This window comes from Ochotona princeps, chromosome 2, assembly GCF_030435755.1.
Source record: "Ochotona princeps isolate mOchPri1 chromosome 2, mOchPri1.hap1, whole genome shotgun sequence".
In the NCBI taxonomy this organism is placed as follows: Eukaryota; Metazoa; Chordata; class Mammalia; order Lagomorpha; family Ochotonidae; genus Ochotona; species Ochotona princeps.
This window is the reverse complement of record NC_080833.1, coordinates 12488165-12503391: the sequence shown is the minus strand read 5'-3', so window position 1 is coordinate 12503391 and position 15227 is coordinate 12488165. Positions and strand designations below refer to the sequence as shown.

The 15227-nt window shown below is 53.0% G+C and overlaps 1 protein-coding gene and 2 long non-coding RNA genes across 7 annotated transcripts in view; 1 reads left to right on the top strand and 2 right to left on the bottom strand.

Annotated features, from left to right (window-relative positions):
• Positions 1-943: 943 nt before the first annotated feature.
• Positions 944-1818, bottom strand: LOC131482390 (uncharacterized). The gene is made up of 2 exons (XR_009246949.1): positions 1683-1818; positions 944-1322 (listed from the first exon to the last, which is right to left on the bottom strand). It is a non-coding gene; the product is annotated as an uncharacterized LOC131482390 (long non-coding RNA).
• A 6174-nt stretch (positions 1819-7992) lies between these two features.
• Positions 7993-14960, bottom strand: LOC131482386 (uncharacterized). Of its 2 annotated transcripts, none has more exons than XR_009246947.1 (3): positions 14787-14960; positions 11331-11458; positions 7993-8383 (listed from the first exon to the last, which is right to left on the bottom strand). It is a non-coding gene; the product is annotated as an uncharacterized LOC131482386 (long non-coding RNA). The 2 variants fall into 2 exon arrangements; XR_009246948.1 differs by having other exon boundaries at positions 14800-14960.
• Positions 13947-15227, top strand: part of CAPZB (capping actin protein of muscle Z-line subunit beta) — a 98073-nt gene continuing 96792 nt past the window's right edge. Inside the window, exon 1 of one of the 4 annotated variants that reach the window (XM_004592305.4) lies at positions 13947-14104. In XM_004592305.4, the coding sequence (XP_004592362.1) occupies positions 14102-14104 (3 nt within the window). In that variant the 5' untranslated portion in view covers positions 13947-14101. Of the gene's footprint in view, positions 14105-15045; positions 15209-15227 lie in introns of those variants that run through there. The other 3 variants (XM_004592306.4, XM_058676066.1, XM_004592304.3) reach the window with 3 other exon arrangements.

The window sequence follows — 15227 nt, the reverse complement described above, 5'->3', positions numbered from 1 at the left end:
ACTCTAGCTCTTAAGCAAGCCAGTGGAAATTGCAGTTTCACAGGGGATAGTTCACTTATCCCTGCACAAAATCTGAGCCCAGACCTGGTTCTCTCATGTGCTGGTCAGTGTCATGGTCCAGCCTAACATTATTACCCATGCCCTGTTCTGACCGTCACTGGCAGGTGCTGATATCTAGTCCTGCCAGGCAGGCCTGCAGCGCTAGGTTCAGTGTGCTGGTGAGTGGTAGTCAGTTATGACTCATGTTAACTAGTACAGCTCAGGTCTACCACATGGGCTGGTATCTCGGTCTGACCCAAAAAAGTTTTCCAGTTTACCCCCTCCAAACCACTCTGCCTCAGCCCCCTTGCTTACCTGCAAGTACAACGGCCTTGTTGATGAAAGTCCCTCAGAAGTCACTACTCACCTGAAACACACTCCTTCGGTGGTCCTCCTTCTCACACATTCCCTTACCCCTTTCCCTGATCAATCCATAGACCATGTGCCCAGGAGCACTTGGGTAACCCAGCCCAGCCTTCCTAAACCCAATCTTCCAGTGGGGGGTGCTGTGCTGGCCTGGAGCGTCTCCTGCCCAGCAGGGTCCCAAGCTCCTGACACATGCTCTAACCCTCCACACACCCAAACTTCCTGATGAGGGATGTTGGCGCTGCTACTCCATGCTGCAGGTTTGTCCCTCCTTCACCTCTTTACTCCATGATTTTGCCAGCCTGTCCTCTAACTCCTGACACATTGTCAGCTCTGCTTCTGGTTTAACTGCATTTGGAACATTGCAGTGTCTGATCGGAATGAGGGAGACGAGAACCTGGGAGTCACCGCCGATGACCATGGTTGGTATCCTGGATGACTGTGCGAGGAGCTTCTCTGGCTTCCAAACTGTCTAGCTTTGTTCATGCTGGACCACATCCCAGGGACTAGGCTACTCATGAATGACATGACTCAAAGCCTCTGCCTCAAAGAGCAATAGGGACAAATATCAAGCAAAAAGGGGATCCCGTAAAGTGTACAAAGTTCAGGGTTTCTATGGGAACACAGAGCAGCAGGCCTTGTTAGAGAACAGGATCTGGAGAAGGTAGTGATTTTCCTGGGTCAAAGCGAAGCGACAGCCTCAGACACGTGGTGGAGTCCAGCCCAACCCTCGTGGTGGCTGGCTGGCCGGCCAGCTTAATCCACTACACAAGAATTCTCTCCAATGTGCACACAAAGATCAACAGCTGGTCCACATGTGAGAGGCCTTCCTAGGACTCTGATCAAGACCCCCCAGCCTGGTTGGGACAGGAGCTCCTCTGGTCCAGCAGAAGGCAGCTGTGAGCTCTTCCCAGTACCTATTGGAGAAGCACACACAAAACCGTGAGATGATTGTGTCTAACCTCAGAGAAAAGTATCCTCTTGGTGCTGATGCCTGTGGGGAGGCGGGGGATGTCTTAAAAAGCTGTGGATTGCTAATGGTCTGTCTATGGCCCCAGGTCTCACTACATGTTCTTTCAAGATGCTGATGGTGGAAAAAGTTGATCTAAGCTGTCTAGCCAAAGCCAAGGCTGCCTCCTCTACAAACCACAGTTTTTTCTCTTCAAAGGAAATCAGCATTTTTTTTTTTGGCCTGCACTCAGACTTGTTTGAGGTTCCAATGACTAGAAGCTTCTGAGACCCCAAAGAGCTGGTTTTACTCATTTGCCTGACCTTACCTGGCATGCCCCAAGGGAGCACCTGTTGTTTTCTGTACCCTGCAGTGTCGCTTTCTCCTTGCTCGGGTGACAAAGCCCTGCTTTCCTACCAGGACCGGGAATGCAGTCCCTTCCCCATTACCAAGTCCACATCTCCGTCAGCTCCAGAGGTAGGCTCGGGTTAGAGCCCGGAGGGGGATTCACCTTACTAAGAGAGGAGCCTGAGTGCCATGGAACTCCACCAGTTAGTGATCGCAGGGAAGATGATGAGTCTGTAGAGAACACAGAGTGATGGCCACCGAGGTAACATTAGGACCAGGAAGGGGCAGGTGTTCAGTGCAGTGCTTGAGCTGCCTGGGATACCTGCATCTCACAGCAGAGCTCATGATTAAGTCACATCCTTGCTCCTTTGCCTCTGATCGAGCTTTCTTCATACCCTGGGAGGCAGCAGATGATGGATGCCTCAAGTACTTGGGCCCCTGCCACTCACATGACAAATTGGGATTGAGTTCTGGGCATTGTGCTTCAGCTTGGCAGAACCTGGCATTTGGGGGTGAACCAGAAGATGGGTGGCTTCTGTCTCTTTGCCAAACCATATATATATACACATATTAATGCCAAGAGAGTAATAAAATGCTATGGAAGCCAACAGAAGAGACAGAGAAGTGGCTAACAGGACAAGTTACTACTTGGAGTCACAGCAGGTTGCGGTTGCCAGGGAGGCCGTGTGTGACTCTAAGGCCTAGTTAGGTGAGGAATGGTACAAGAGAGTTCAAGATCAGGATACAGTGGGAGAAAAGACAAGCTCCTTTTGGCAAAAGGCAGGGTGACAACGGGGTAGGCTAGAAGAGGTATAGGAATCATACAGATTTCTTTTTTCTTAAAGATGTGGAGCCTGGCAAAGTAGCCTAGTGGCTAAAGTGCTTGCAACCACTGGGATCCCATATGGGCATATCGGATCCATAAATCTTTTGTTCAAATATTTACTTATTTTTATTGGAAAGTCAGATATACAGAGAGGAGGACAGACAAAGGATGATCTTCCATCCACTGGGTCACTCCCCCAAGTAGCCACAACAGCTTGAGCTGAGCCAGTCTGAAGCCAGCAGCCAGGAACTTCTTCTGGGTCTCCCATGAAGGTGCAGGGCCCTGAGGCTTTTGGCTGTCCTCAACTGCCTTCCCAGGCCACAAACAGGGAGCTGGATGGGAAGTAGGGCAGCCAGGACATGAACCAGCGCCCATATGGGATCCTGGCACATATAAGACTAGGATCTTAGCCACTAAGCTACCACATGGGCCCCTAATTTTTTTTTTCTCAAAGAAAAGATGTGAAACACACAGGCATGTCCAAAACCAGAGTAATTAACCAGGTGGGACAAGATGAACAATTTAGGGAGAGTCAAGATAATTGGAATGGAAGGTTCCTAAGAAAGTAGAGTTCCAAAGACAGGAAAGTATTTACAGCACTTCCTACACTTAGTTGATGGACTACTTCCCTTTGAGTAGAGTTTATTTTGCTTAATATTCTGCAGAAAGCACTGTGGCCCAAAATTAGGTCAAAGGCCCATTTCCAAACCAAGTCTATCAGGACCCCATGGCTAACACATGCTTTGACTTCAGCCAATAAGGATCCCATAGACAAGGGATACTTTAGTTCTGGCCAATCAGAATTCTCTCCTGTGCAGTTGGGTTGGACTCAACTTTACCCCAGATGAGGTGAGAAAAGATCAAGTTGGAGGAGACAAGATGGCTGGCTTGCGTACTTGGGAAGCTGCCCAGCAGTGACCTCTAGACCAGCTGAACCACAAAGAGGTGGACTTCCTACAAGGTGTCCCATCCTTCCTGGGATTTCCTGGCAGCAAAAACTCTTGAGTTGCATGATATAGAAATTAGTTGACATTTCAAAAGAGAGTTACAATGTTATGGAATGTGATTGTGTGTGGAATTCAGTGTGCCAAGGGTTAAACAGTTTAACCTGTAGCTCCAAAGAAGCAGTAAAACATCCAAAGCCACTTCAGTAATTTGAGGAGCTCCCCAAGGGTGGAAGCAGGCCCAGGTCTGTTAAATCGAAATGGATTTAGAAGCTCAGCAATCCCCCGCCCCCCTGGGACTTACGGAGCCCACACTTAGTTCTAGCTGGAGGCACTTAACTGAAGAAGGAAAGATGGGAATCATGCTAAACAGCTTCTCGGTGATATGTGCCCGTATCCATCCTGTATCAGTTGATGGAGAACCCCAGCACCCTTCCCATATCAGCTAATGGAGAACCGCAGCACCCATCCTGTGTCCGCTGGTGAAGAACCCCAGCACCCATCCCATGTCAGCTGATGCAGAGTTACACCACCCTTCCTGTACCACCTGATGGAGAACTCCAACACCTATCTTGTGCCAGCTGATGGAGAACCCCAGCACCCATCCCGTACCAAGTGATGGAGAATCCCAGCACCCTTCCCATACCAAAGATGGAGAACCCAGCACACATCCTGTGTCAACTGATGGAGAACCCCAACACTTGTCCCATGTCAGCTGGTGAAGAACCCCAGCACCCTTCCTGTACCAGCTGATGGAGAACCCCAACACTTGTCCCGTGTCAGCTGATGGAGAACCCTTCCCGTGTCAGCTGATGGAGAACCCCAGCACCTTTCTCGTACCAACTGGATGGAGAACCCCAGCACCCATCCCATGTCAGCTGATGCATAATCCCAGCACCCTTCCCGTACCAGTTGGTGGAAAGGAATGTTGCTGTTTCCCTCCAGTGATCCTATCCTTTGGCTCAGGGCTTCCTTCCCACTGGCCTCACACTGGGAACTACCCGCAGCACCAGCCAGCATAAATAGCCATGGGACAATGCAGCAGTAGGGCTTTTACAATCAATCCACACTTTCCCACAGCAGTCTCAGTCTAGCGACTCTGTTTTGGCGGCCTGATACCCCATTTCAGCTACACTGCCACTTCAATCTTCTAGCAACGACAAAGGATACACATTTTTAGCACAAAATTTTGTTGCGAATAGTTTATGAGACAATCCCTGACACATGATCAGCAGAGTAAGCACTTGCTAAAAAAAACATTATGTCTGGGCCTGGCACAATGGCCAAATTGGCCAATCCTCTCCTTGTAAGAGCCAGGATCGCATATGGGCACCAATTTGTGTCCTGGCTACTCCACTACCCATCCAGCTCCCTGCTTGTGGCCTGGGAAAGTAGTAGAGGATGACTCAAAGCCTTGGGACCCTGCACTCGCTTTGGAGACCCAGAAGAAGCTCTTGGCTCCTGGCTTTGGATTGGCTAGGCTCCAACCAGCTGTTGCAGACATTTGGGGAGTGAACCAGTGAATGGAAGATCTTTCTGTTGCTCCTTCTCTCTGTAAATCAGATTTTCCATTAAAAATAAATAAATATTGGCCAGGCATGCGAACCAGAACCTCTGTTCCATCAGCTGCTTTTAGCTGATGGGCGGGGAGGCGGGAGGGATGCGCAGCTCAGCCTGACTGCTTTAAAAGCAGCCAACTTCATCTTAGCTTGGGCAGCCAGTGTGCCTATTGACCCGGGGCTCTGCCTGCTGGTCACCCTCCGATGAGCTCTGGGAACTTATGGTTGAGGAATTACTGCTTAGGGATATCCATGGATAAGGCCACCATATGTGTAAGTGAGGAATGAATCCTGAGAAACACCCAACAATAGGGCCACTGTACTTGCAGGTAAGCGAGGGAACTGAAACCTGGTGGTTTGAAGGGGAGAGACCGGATGATTTGTATGGGTCAAACTGATTTACCAGCCCACATGGGAGTCCTGAGATGGGCTTGTTAGCACAGAATATTGCTCATTGCCACACGCCAGCCCATACAAAAGCTAGGGCTAGATCCCAGTACCTGATTGAGTGTTAGAACAGGGAACAGGTCACATTAGGCAGGGTCATGACACGAACCAGCACGTGAGAAAACCAGGTCCAGGGGTAAATTCTGCAGGGGACAAGTGGGCCCAACCCTGTGGAAATACAAGTTCTGCTGGTTAGCTCAAGAGTTGGGATGGTAATAGGCTGAACTAAATGTGATCAGGGAACCCACCAACACTCACAGGTACTGGGGCTGAGAATAGGCTGGGCAGGTCCAGGCTGCAGCACCCGCATGTGCATCCTAAAACAGGGTGTGGGGCAGGCTCAGCTGCATCATCCACCAGCTCACACAAAGGCCAAGATGGAGGGGCAGGCTTTGCCAGGCAAGGGCCTAGTACCTGCTAGCATATGTGAGAGCTGTCTTTGGGAGTGGGCTGGGTGGGGGAACCTGGGAAATTCCCTATGGGGTCATAGCTCCCACTGTTGATCACATGGTCCAGACCTAGGGGTCTGGCAAACTGGGCAAGGTAGCTCCATCCATTGGCAAGTGTGTGGGTTGGTTTTGGAAGGGGGCAGACTGGGCAAGGTCGAGCAAATCTTAGCCCACTGGTGAGTGCTGAAACCAGGTCGGAAGGCAGGTTATGCTGGGTTAGGCTGTCACACCTGTTGGTTTGCATGAACCAAGGATGAGAACAAACTGAGTAGGGCCAGGTGCTAGCACTCGCCAGCGAGAATCAGGACTGGGAGCTGGTTGGGTCAGGCCAGGCTGCAGCATGCAAGGCAAAGGCCAAGACAGGTGAAGGACTGCATCAAGCTGGGTCAGAGCAACTACTGGCACATGCAAGATCTACAGCTGGGAACAGGCCTGGTTGGGGAGCTAAGGGGATGCTCTGGCTGGGTTGCGGTTTCCACTGGTGAGAGTGGCAGCCAGAGTGGGAGCTGCTGTCTTGTCTGGACATGGCTGCAGTGTCCTGCAGCACAAGTGTGGACTGGATCTGGGGAGTGCCAGACTGGGCCAGACTATAGCACCCACTGGTGCTTGTGAGAACCAGGGTGGGTGTAGGACAGGCTGGTGTTTGCCTCTGCTGAGCCATGTGTGAATTAAGTCTGGGTGTGGGCCAGGGTTGGCTGGGCAATAATACCCAACAGTAAGAACCAGAATGGGTGAGGGCTGGTTAGGAAAGGCCACTATTCCTGTTAGGACAGGAGTAGACTAAATAGGCCTGGCCCATGGACCCACCGGTGGGCACAAGATCTAGCATTGGGAGGGATTCTGATGCAGGAGCCTGGGAAACTCCTCTGTCTGGACACAGTCCCTGCAGGTGAGTACAAGAACCACGATAGGGAGCAGCCCAGACCATGCCAGGTAATGGTACCCACTGGCATACATTTGGCTCAGGTCGGAGGTAAACCAGCTGGGCCAGTTCATATTACCCGCTGGTAAATCTGAGCACCAGAATGGAGTGTGGGTCGGGCCAGGTCAGGCCACAACACAAGCCAGTTCACATGAGGGCCAGGACTGGGCCAGCTGGGCTAGGCTGTAGCCCCCACCAGCATGTTCCGGAATTGGGGGTGGGCTGGGCCCAGCCAGGCCACAGTACTGATTGGCAAATGCCGAGGTGAGGCAGGCCATGTGATTCTGGGATCCTTGGAGTTTGCCCCACATCGGGGACTCTGAGATGGCGTCGGGTGGTTGTCCTTCATCCTAGGGTAGGGAGGTGTTTGGGAGGCTGGGTGTGGTTTTTCCCCTTGTCTCCCCCCTTCCTCCAGAGGCAGAGAGGGAAAAAAAAGAGAGAGAAACAATGGTCTCACCCATTTTCCTGTAGCCCTTGACTGTGCACCCTAATCATCTATGTAAAAAACATAAAAAAAAAAAATAAATAAATCTGAAAAAAAAAAAAAAAGGTAACAAGTACAGTTAAAAAATGGTGTGCGCCTGTTGTTGGTTTCTCTCCAACTTCCCATAGTAGCTGGGGTGGGGCTTGGTCCAAAGCTTGGACCCAGAAACCCAATCCAGGTCTCCTAGTGGGTGGCAGGAACTCAGCTGTCTGAGCCATCACTTCTTGCCTCTCAGGGTGCACATTGGCAGGAAGCTAGATCAGAAGCAGAGGAGCCAAGACTCAAACCAGTTACCTTGGGACTGGACACTGGTGTTCCAAGTAGAAAGCTTAACCATGTGCCACACATTTGCTCCCTGGAGTGCGTATTCTGAACCCGACGGGAATAACGCGCAACAGAGGAAGACACTGGTGATGAGGAGAGAGAGATCTAGAGTGTAAGTGGAGGGCTGGCTCTGACGGGCACACATACCGTCATTCGTTTAAGATGGGGGGAGGCAGGGAAGGTGGCCGGTGAGAGGGCTCATGTCTGAGTGGGAGTATAATCCCTGAAATGTGAGGCAAGACAAGAGCTTTGAGCGAATGATGCCAGGTGCATGAAGCTATTCAGAGAGGGAAAAGGCGATGTGGCTATAGCCGATAACAGCATAGCACCATAGGCAGGATTGAAGGCTCAGTTGAAATTCACAGACCTCAGCCTATACAGACACCAATCCCCTCATTCTCTAGCACTGATCAGCTGTTCTGACCCAGGCAGACAGCAGGGGGATGGTTGGGCTTCCCAGAGGCTAGGGTAGTTGATGAAACCCAGGTAGGTGCGTGTGGGTGGAGCAAAGAGGTTAGGAATGTTTGTGGGAAACTGAGTACAACCTTCATTTACTAGGGATGTGTGCCTGCTGGGGAAAGCCAGGGTCCAAATGCTTGCAGGTCTCGATGAGGTTGGAGAAACGCTTGTGGGTGATCCTCTGATAAGCAGGGTAGAATCAAATTTGAGATCTTTTGGTGTGTTTACAGTGAGAATAAATCCAGGCTAAGACCATGGAGCGGGCACCTGGGGAGAAGAGAAAGAAATCCATTGATGGGGCGGAAATCAACAGATGAGAAATGAATAAGATTTCTGAGGGATTATCTTCATGGCTGATGAAGTGTTCAAGAAAGGTAGGTGGGGAGGTGAAGGTCAGCTCACAAGGGCAGAAGAAGCAGTAGCAGGTGGGATGGCATGTACACAATGAACTTCAAGGGAGTAGGGGCTTTTTAATGAGGGCAGAGCAACAGCATTGGCGGTGTTCATTGTGCTGGCTTGCCTGCCCACAGTCCTCGAACAGCCAAAATTAGGGCCACATGACTCCTGGCTCATAGCAATACTGGGTGCATCTAGGAGTGGCCTTCCAATGAAGCTTCCATGGCATAGTAAGCTGGCTCTCTGCCTGCAGTGCTGGCATCCCATATGGGCACAAGTTTGAGTCCCAGTTGCTCCACTTCCAATCCTACTCCCCTGCTTAATGGCCTGGGAAAGCAGCAGTGGGTGACCCAAGTCCTTGCGCTCTTCCAGCTGTGTGGGAGACCTGGAGGAAGCTCCTGGCTCCTGGTTTCAACCTAATACAATCCTCGCTATTTGTGACTATTTCCAGGAGTGAGCCAGCAGATGGAAGATGTCTCCCTTTTCTTTGCGACTCAGACAAAAGAAAGAAAACAGAAGAGGAGTGGGCACTTGGGTTCCATGTTGAGAATGTGAAGTATGAAACACACCAGGCACCTGTCAGAGTAGAAGCTGATGTAGACAAGGGCCGCATCAGCATGGAACCCCGACCCTGCTCTTGCAACATGGGTTGAAATGATGAGGAAATCAGGCTATCAGTGAGCAGAAGATGACAGTTGGTACAGGAAGGAAGGAGCAGGTGCACCAGAGACAGCACAAAGGAGTCCAGGGATGGAGCAGGCAGCAGGGCAGCTCCTGACTGCTCTGATTGTAACTTAGCTTTCACAGATTTTTGAGGCGGGAAGCAACATCATTAGACCCATGGTTGTCAGAGTGGGCTCTGATTCCAGACTACCTAGTGTCAGGCTCGGTATTATGTGATCTTGGGCAAGATTCTTAGTCCTTCTGTGACTTAGTTCCTGTATATAAAATGAAATAATAAAGGTACTGCCCTCAAAAGGTTATGAGATGTTGATGCCACAGGCAAAGGCTTAGGCTACTATGCCACAGTGCTAGCTCTTAAAGATATATTCATTTACTTGAAAGGTAGAGATACAAAGAGAGAGAGAGAGATTAGAGAGTGGTGAGGAAGACAGATCTTCCATTCACTTGGCTTGCTCCCCAGATAGCCATAATGGTTAGGGGTGGGCCAGAATGAAGCCAGTAGCCTGGAGCTTCTCCCTGGTCTCCCACATGGATGCATGGGTTCAAGAAGTTGGAACATCCTCTGCTTCTTTCTAAGGCACATTAGTAAGGGGCTGGAGCAGAAATGGAGCAGCTGGCACAGCCTGAACTTGAACTGACACCAATATGGAATGTCAGCGCCGCAGGTTGTGGCTTAACGTGCTATGCTACAGCACAGGCCTCAAGCTGGTATTCTTGTACTTCTGTCACCACTTCTCCCATGCCAGTTTCCTTACATTGCTGTTAAACCATTTCCAACAAAATTTGCATCAAAGATTATTTCATCCCCAACCTCACCACTTACCCTCTCCCTACTCCCAGTAAAAAAAAAAATCCCGGTTTTCCCACAGTCCTGCCCAATTCAAGAAATGGCAAATTGGGACTGGCATACTGGCATATGCAGTTAAGCCAGCCCTTGTAATACTGACATCCCATTATTGGAGAGGCAGTTAAGAGTCCTGGCTGTTTTTCTGCTAGTCCAGTTCCTTGCTAACGTACCTGAGGAAGCAGTGGAAGATGTCCACGGGTGTGGATCCCTGAGCCCACAGGGGAGCCTGTGGTGCTTGCTTGGGTGTGGCCCAGCCCTATAGTTGTAGTACTTTGAGGAGTAAACCAGCTGACGACAGTCTTTTTCACTCTCCCTTTCTTCCCTTTCTCCCCATCACTTTTTCAAATACATCTCTCTCTTTTTTTCAATAGGCAAATTCTCCCTTGGCTAATCAAGCTAAAGGTTTTAGTATCATCCTTGAAGACTTTTAATTTTGAAAGTGCCAGATTTACTGAGAGAGAGGGAGACATATCAAACTCTCCTTCGTTGATTCATTCCCCAGATAGCCACAATGGCTGGGGCGGAGCCAGGCTGAAGCTGGGAGCCAGGAGCTTCCCCCAGGTCTAGCAACTGAGTGGCATGTGGCCAAACACTTGGGTCATCTTCTGGTGCTTTTTCCAGGCCATTAGCAGGGAGGTAGCTCCGAAGTGGAGCAGCCAGGACTCCACAGGGGATGCCAACATTGCAGGCAGTAGCTTTACTGAGCAAACACCACCAATCCTACCAGTGATTTAAAAAAAAAATTATTTTTAATTCATTTGATAGGCAAGTGGCAGGGGAAGGCCAAAATTCAAAGCCCAGAAGTCATTCCTGGTCTCTCATGTGGCTGGCAGGGACCCAACTATTTGAACTAACCTGCCGTTTCCCTAGGTGTGCAACAGCAGGAAACTGGAATGAGAAGCGGAGCTCAGAGAAGCATCCAGACACTCCCGTGGATGTGGGCTTTTCAAGTGCTGCTTTAACTGCTGCATCATCGTTTGTTGTTGTTTCTTTAAACAATAAAAATGCCTCAGAGGAACAGGGCCTTTTCCAAGGCTCCAAGCCCTCTCCAGTACATTTCCAATACAGCAGCTTCCTGACAGTTTCAGGGGCAAAGTTAAACCATGTCCCTGCTCTGCACAAATTCTAAAGCAACCTAGTTCAGCCTCGTTGGCATCCTTTGTTGTTCCCTGAACACAACTAAGTTTCTGATCCCAAAGCGGGGTCCTTGCCCTGGCTGTTCTGTATGCCTCTGCCACCCCCACGGCTTGCTCCCTCCTTCCCTTCTGTTGTCTGATGAAATGTTACTAAGCCAGGCAGTTCGCAGAACCACCCACCGACACACCGCCGTACTGTGCTGGCCGGCCCACACAGTCCTCTCTCTTATTCTTCACACCTCTCCACATTTCTTACCACCCAACACCATGAGAGGCCTGCTGAACATTCACAGAGAAGGCCTATCATGAAAAAGGTATGCATGCATTATAAGCTTACCTTTTTGTTTTCCCACAAACAGCTTTTTTAAAAAGTTTATTTGAAAGGCAAAAAGAGAGATTATCCTTCATCGCCAACTAGTTCAAGTGGCAGAATTGGGGCTAGGCAGGCAGCCCAGACTCTGCCAAGGGCTGTCATCCACTGCCTCGCAAAGGGCGCATTGGCAGGTAACTGGATTGAAGGCCAAGTTGGGACTTGATCCCACACAGTCCCCTATGGGACGAGACACCCAAAGCAGTGACCCAACTGCTGTGCCTTCAAACATCTGCCCCCAAAAACTTACTTTTCTTGTCCCCCTCCAAGTCCATTTATCTTTTTTATTTTTAAATCAGTTTGAAAGGCCAAAGGAAGAGAAAACAGATTTTTTGTCACTGGTTCATTTCCCCAGATTCCCCTAACAGCCAGGGCTGGGCCAGGACCAAACCCAGGAACGCACAAGTCATTCTTGAGTTTCCCACATGGGTGGCAGAAACCCTGGCACTTGGGCCATCACAGGCCGCCTTCTGGGATGAACTGGTAGGAAGCCAAGATTCAACGCAGGCACTCAAGCAGGCCCATTGGGCCAAGTTGATTTCTCATTACTATTCTTTTTAAGATTTATTTTTATTATTTTTTTTAAGTTCTTTTTTTCTAAAGATTTATTTATTTTATTACAAAGTCAGATACACAGAGAGGAGGAGAGACAGAGAGGAAGATCTTCCGTCCGATGTTTCACTCCCCAAGTGAGCCGCAATGGCCGGTGCTGTGCCGATCCGAAGCCGGGAACCTGGAACCTCCTCCGGGTCTCCCACACGGGTGCAGGGTCCCAAGGCTTTGGGCCATCCTCGACTGCTTTCCCAGGCCACAAGCAGGGAGCTGGATGGGAAGTGGAGCTGCTGGGATTAGAATCGGTTTCCATATGGGATCCCGGTGCGTTCAACGCCGCCAGGTCCAGGATTTAGTTTTATTTGTAAGGCAGAGTGACAGAGCGAAGGAGAGAGATTTTTTTCCAACTGCTGGTTCATTCCTCAACTGGCAAGAGCTGGGTAGGTCTGAAACCTGGAGCTTCTTCCAGGTCTCCCACGTGGGTGCAAGGGCCCAAGGACGTGGCCCATCCTCTGCTGCTTTTCCCAGGAGCTGGCTCAGAAGTCGGGCAATCGGGACTTGAACCAATGCCTGTAGGGGATGCTGGCACTATAGGTGGAGACTTAGCTTGCTATGCCACAGTGCTGGCCTCCCAAGCTCATCTTTGAATTCCATTTTCCCATAAGCTTTTTGAGGATTGTCTTGGCAGTTGATCACTCCTGGGCAACATTCGGGCTCCAGGACAACAGGAGCCCTTTGGATCACTGCCTCTCCCCAGAACGTAGCCCAGAGTTCGGCACAGAGTCGGCCTCCGATAAATATTTACCCAAAGATTTCCTAGGGGCCACGCCTTTCTCTGAAATCCGGTAATACCGGTTTTTGTGCCACTCTCATGGGGCTTACCTGTAGGTTTTTATGCCACAGGCTACCTGGGTAAGCTTCTACTCAGCCTTCAGCTGTCTGCCAAGCAGGTCTAGAACAGGGCCTGGCTCATGGAAGAAAAACTTGTCATTTATTACATAGGCTCCTATGCCCACATAAGTGATTTAATCCTAACTAGGGAGCAAGCAAGGCAGGGCAGGAAGTATTAGCAGGTCTAGCATCCCGGGGGTCCCACCTTGCAGAGCACTAGCGAGTATCTGGGGAGGGAGCGAAGGAAGCAGAGAAGACACTTTGGAGCGACCTCACGGCCCTACTGGAACCATCTACAGAGCCCAGTGTTCTCATCTCCGCACCAGCGTAGCGCGCGACTAGGCTGTCCCAGGGAGCCAGGAGGGCAGGGAACTTGACTTCCATCCACCTGCGGTCTTTGGCGCCTAAAGCAAAGCCTGGCAAGCAGCAGGTGCAACGCCAGGCTCATCCAGGCTAGACACCGGGCTCAGGCGCACAGGCGCTGGGAGACCCTCGGGGGCGGGGGCAGGTGGTCTGCTCTCTGAGCTTTCGCTCAGGGACGGGCCGCACCAGTTCCGGGTGCGTCGCATGTCGGGGCGCGCGTGCCGGGTGGGGCCCGAATGGGGCGGTCCCGAATGGGGCGGTCCCCTCCCCGCCCCACTGTCTGCCTTCCGTATCCCCAACCCTCCAGCCTCCGTGGAGGAAACGGTCCCCCGGGCACGCCTCGGCTTCTGCAGCCACCGGAGGCCGGAGCTGGGGGCGAGAAGTGGGGCAGGGCTCCCGGAGCCCCGGAGCGCCCCGACCACCACACCAATCCCCCACCCCCTCACCCCACCCCGCGCGGAGCCCCGCCTCGCTCGGCCATCCGGCGTCCCGCCCTCCGCGCCGCGCTCCATACTTGGCGATGGCCGCGGCCCCGCGCGCTCATTGGCCCGGCGCTGGCGGCGTAGGGGGCGGGCCCGGGCCCGGCCGGGGCGGGGAAGGAAGGTGGCGGCGGCCCGGCGCGGGGGGAGGGGGCCGCTGACCCGGATGTTCACTCCTGGGCACCCGGGGAAGTGGAAGCGCCGGGCCCTGCTACGGGGGGGAGAGCCACAGACGCCGGGACCCGGACTGGGACTGCCGCCGCCGCCATGGTAAAGCGCCCCGCTCTCCATCCCCGTTCGCCTCTCCCAGCCCGCGGGCCGCTCGGAGCACGCGTGGCCCTCCCCTCCCCACGCCGGCCCCCCGGAGGTGGGGGGCTGCCCCGAGTGGGGGAGGGGCGGGCCCGGCACCCTAGGTGGACCCCACCCCTCAGCGTTCGGGAGGGGCCGGCGGGCGTGGGTGGCTGGGCCGGGCGCTGACCCCCAGTCGCCCGCGTTCACCCTGCCTCGGCCCAGGTTGGAGCCCCCTTTGCGCCTAGGCCGGTCTCACTCACCGCCCCCCCCGAAGTCACGCTCCCACCCTCCTGGACCAGCCTGGGCACTACCTGCAGCGACCCAGCTGTGTTCTTCCTCCTCCTCTTCCTCCTGGTGTCTGCGGCCCAGCCAGGCCAGGCGGTCATTGCTCCCAGCCTAGGCCCCCTCCTGCAAAACTCCCTTCCAGTCTGCGGGGCCTGGGTCTGGACCCCATCAGCTTCTGCTCCAGGAACCCTGCCTCGGCCTCCTCTTGCCTCTGTGGTCCTAAGTCGGGATCCCCTGTCGTGTTCCCTGAAAACCCACTTTCCCGGACTTCTCCGCACTCTCAGCGTAGCCTGTGCTGGCCTCCTCCGGCCTCGGCTTGACCTCTCTCCAGGACCCTGCTCCCTGCCCTGCCCCCCGACCCAGCTGTCCGCCTTACCCAGGGCGCCCACCTTGCGCCTTCCCTGCAGCCAGGGAGCGGTGATCCCGGGGCTGGCCTTTCTCAGCCTTCACGGAGGCCTCCTGTGAGCAAGCGAGGGAGGGAAAAGCGGGCATCTGTGTGCCCCGAAGGCAGCCCCCTGGACCGCGGTGTGAGGGTGTAGAGCATCCTGTGGGGCAGCGGCGCCTCACGGCTGGGGTCTGAGTGGGCGCAGAGACGGGAGCGGAGAGGCAGCCGACAGGGCAGGGATGAGCGCATAGAGGCCCTTGTGAGGCCCTCCGCAGCCCTGGGGGGCGCCGCCCGGCCCCAGGCCCACACATGGCCTGGGCACCATGCATCCCAGCAGGCGCAGCCTCCCGTTCCCCCTGAATTGTCAGCTTGTGAGGGTTGGAACCGCCGACTATGGAGGGCTGTCCGATCAGGTGAGCCAGCTCCACCCCT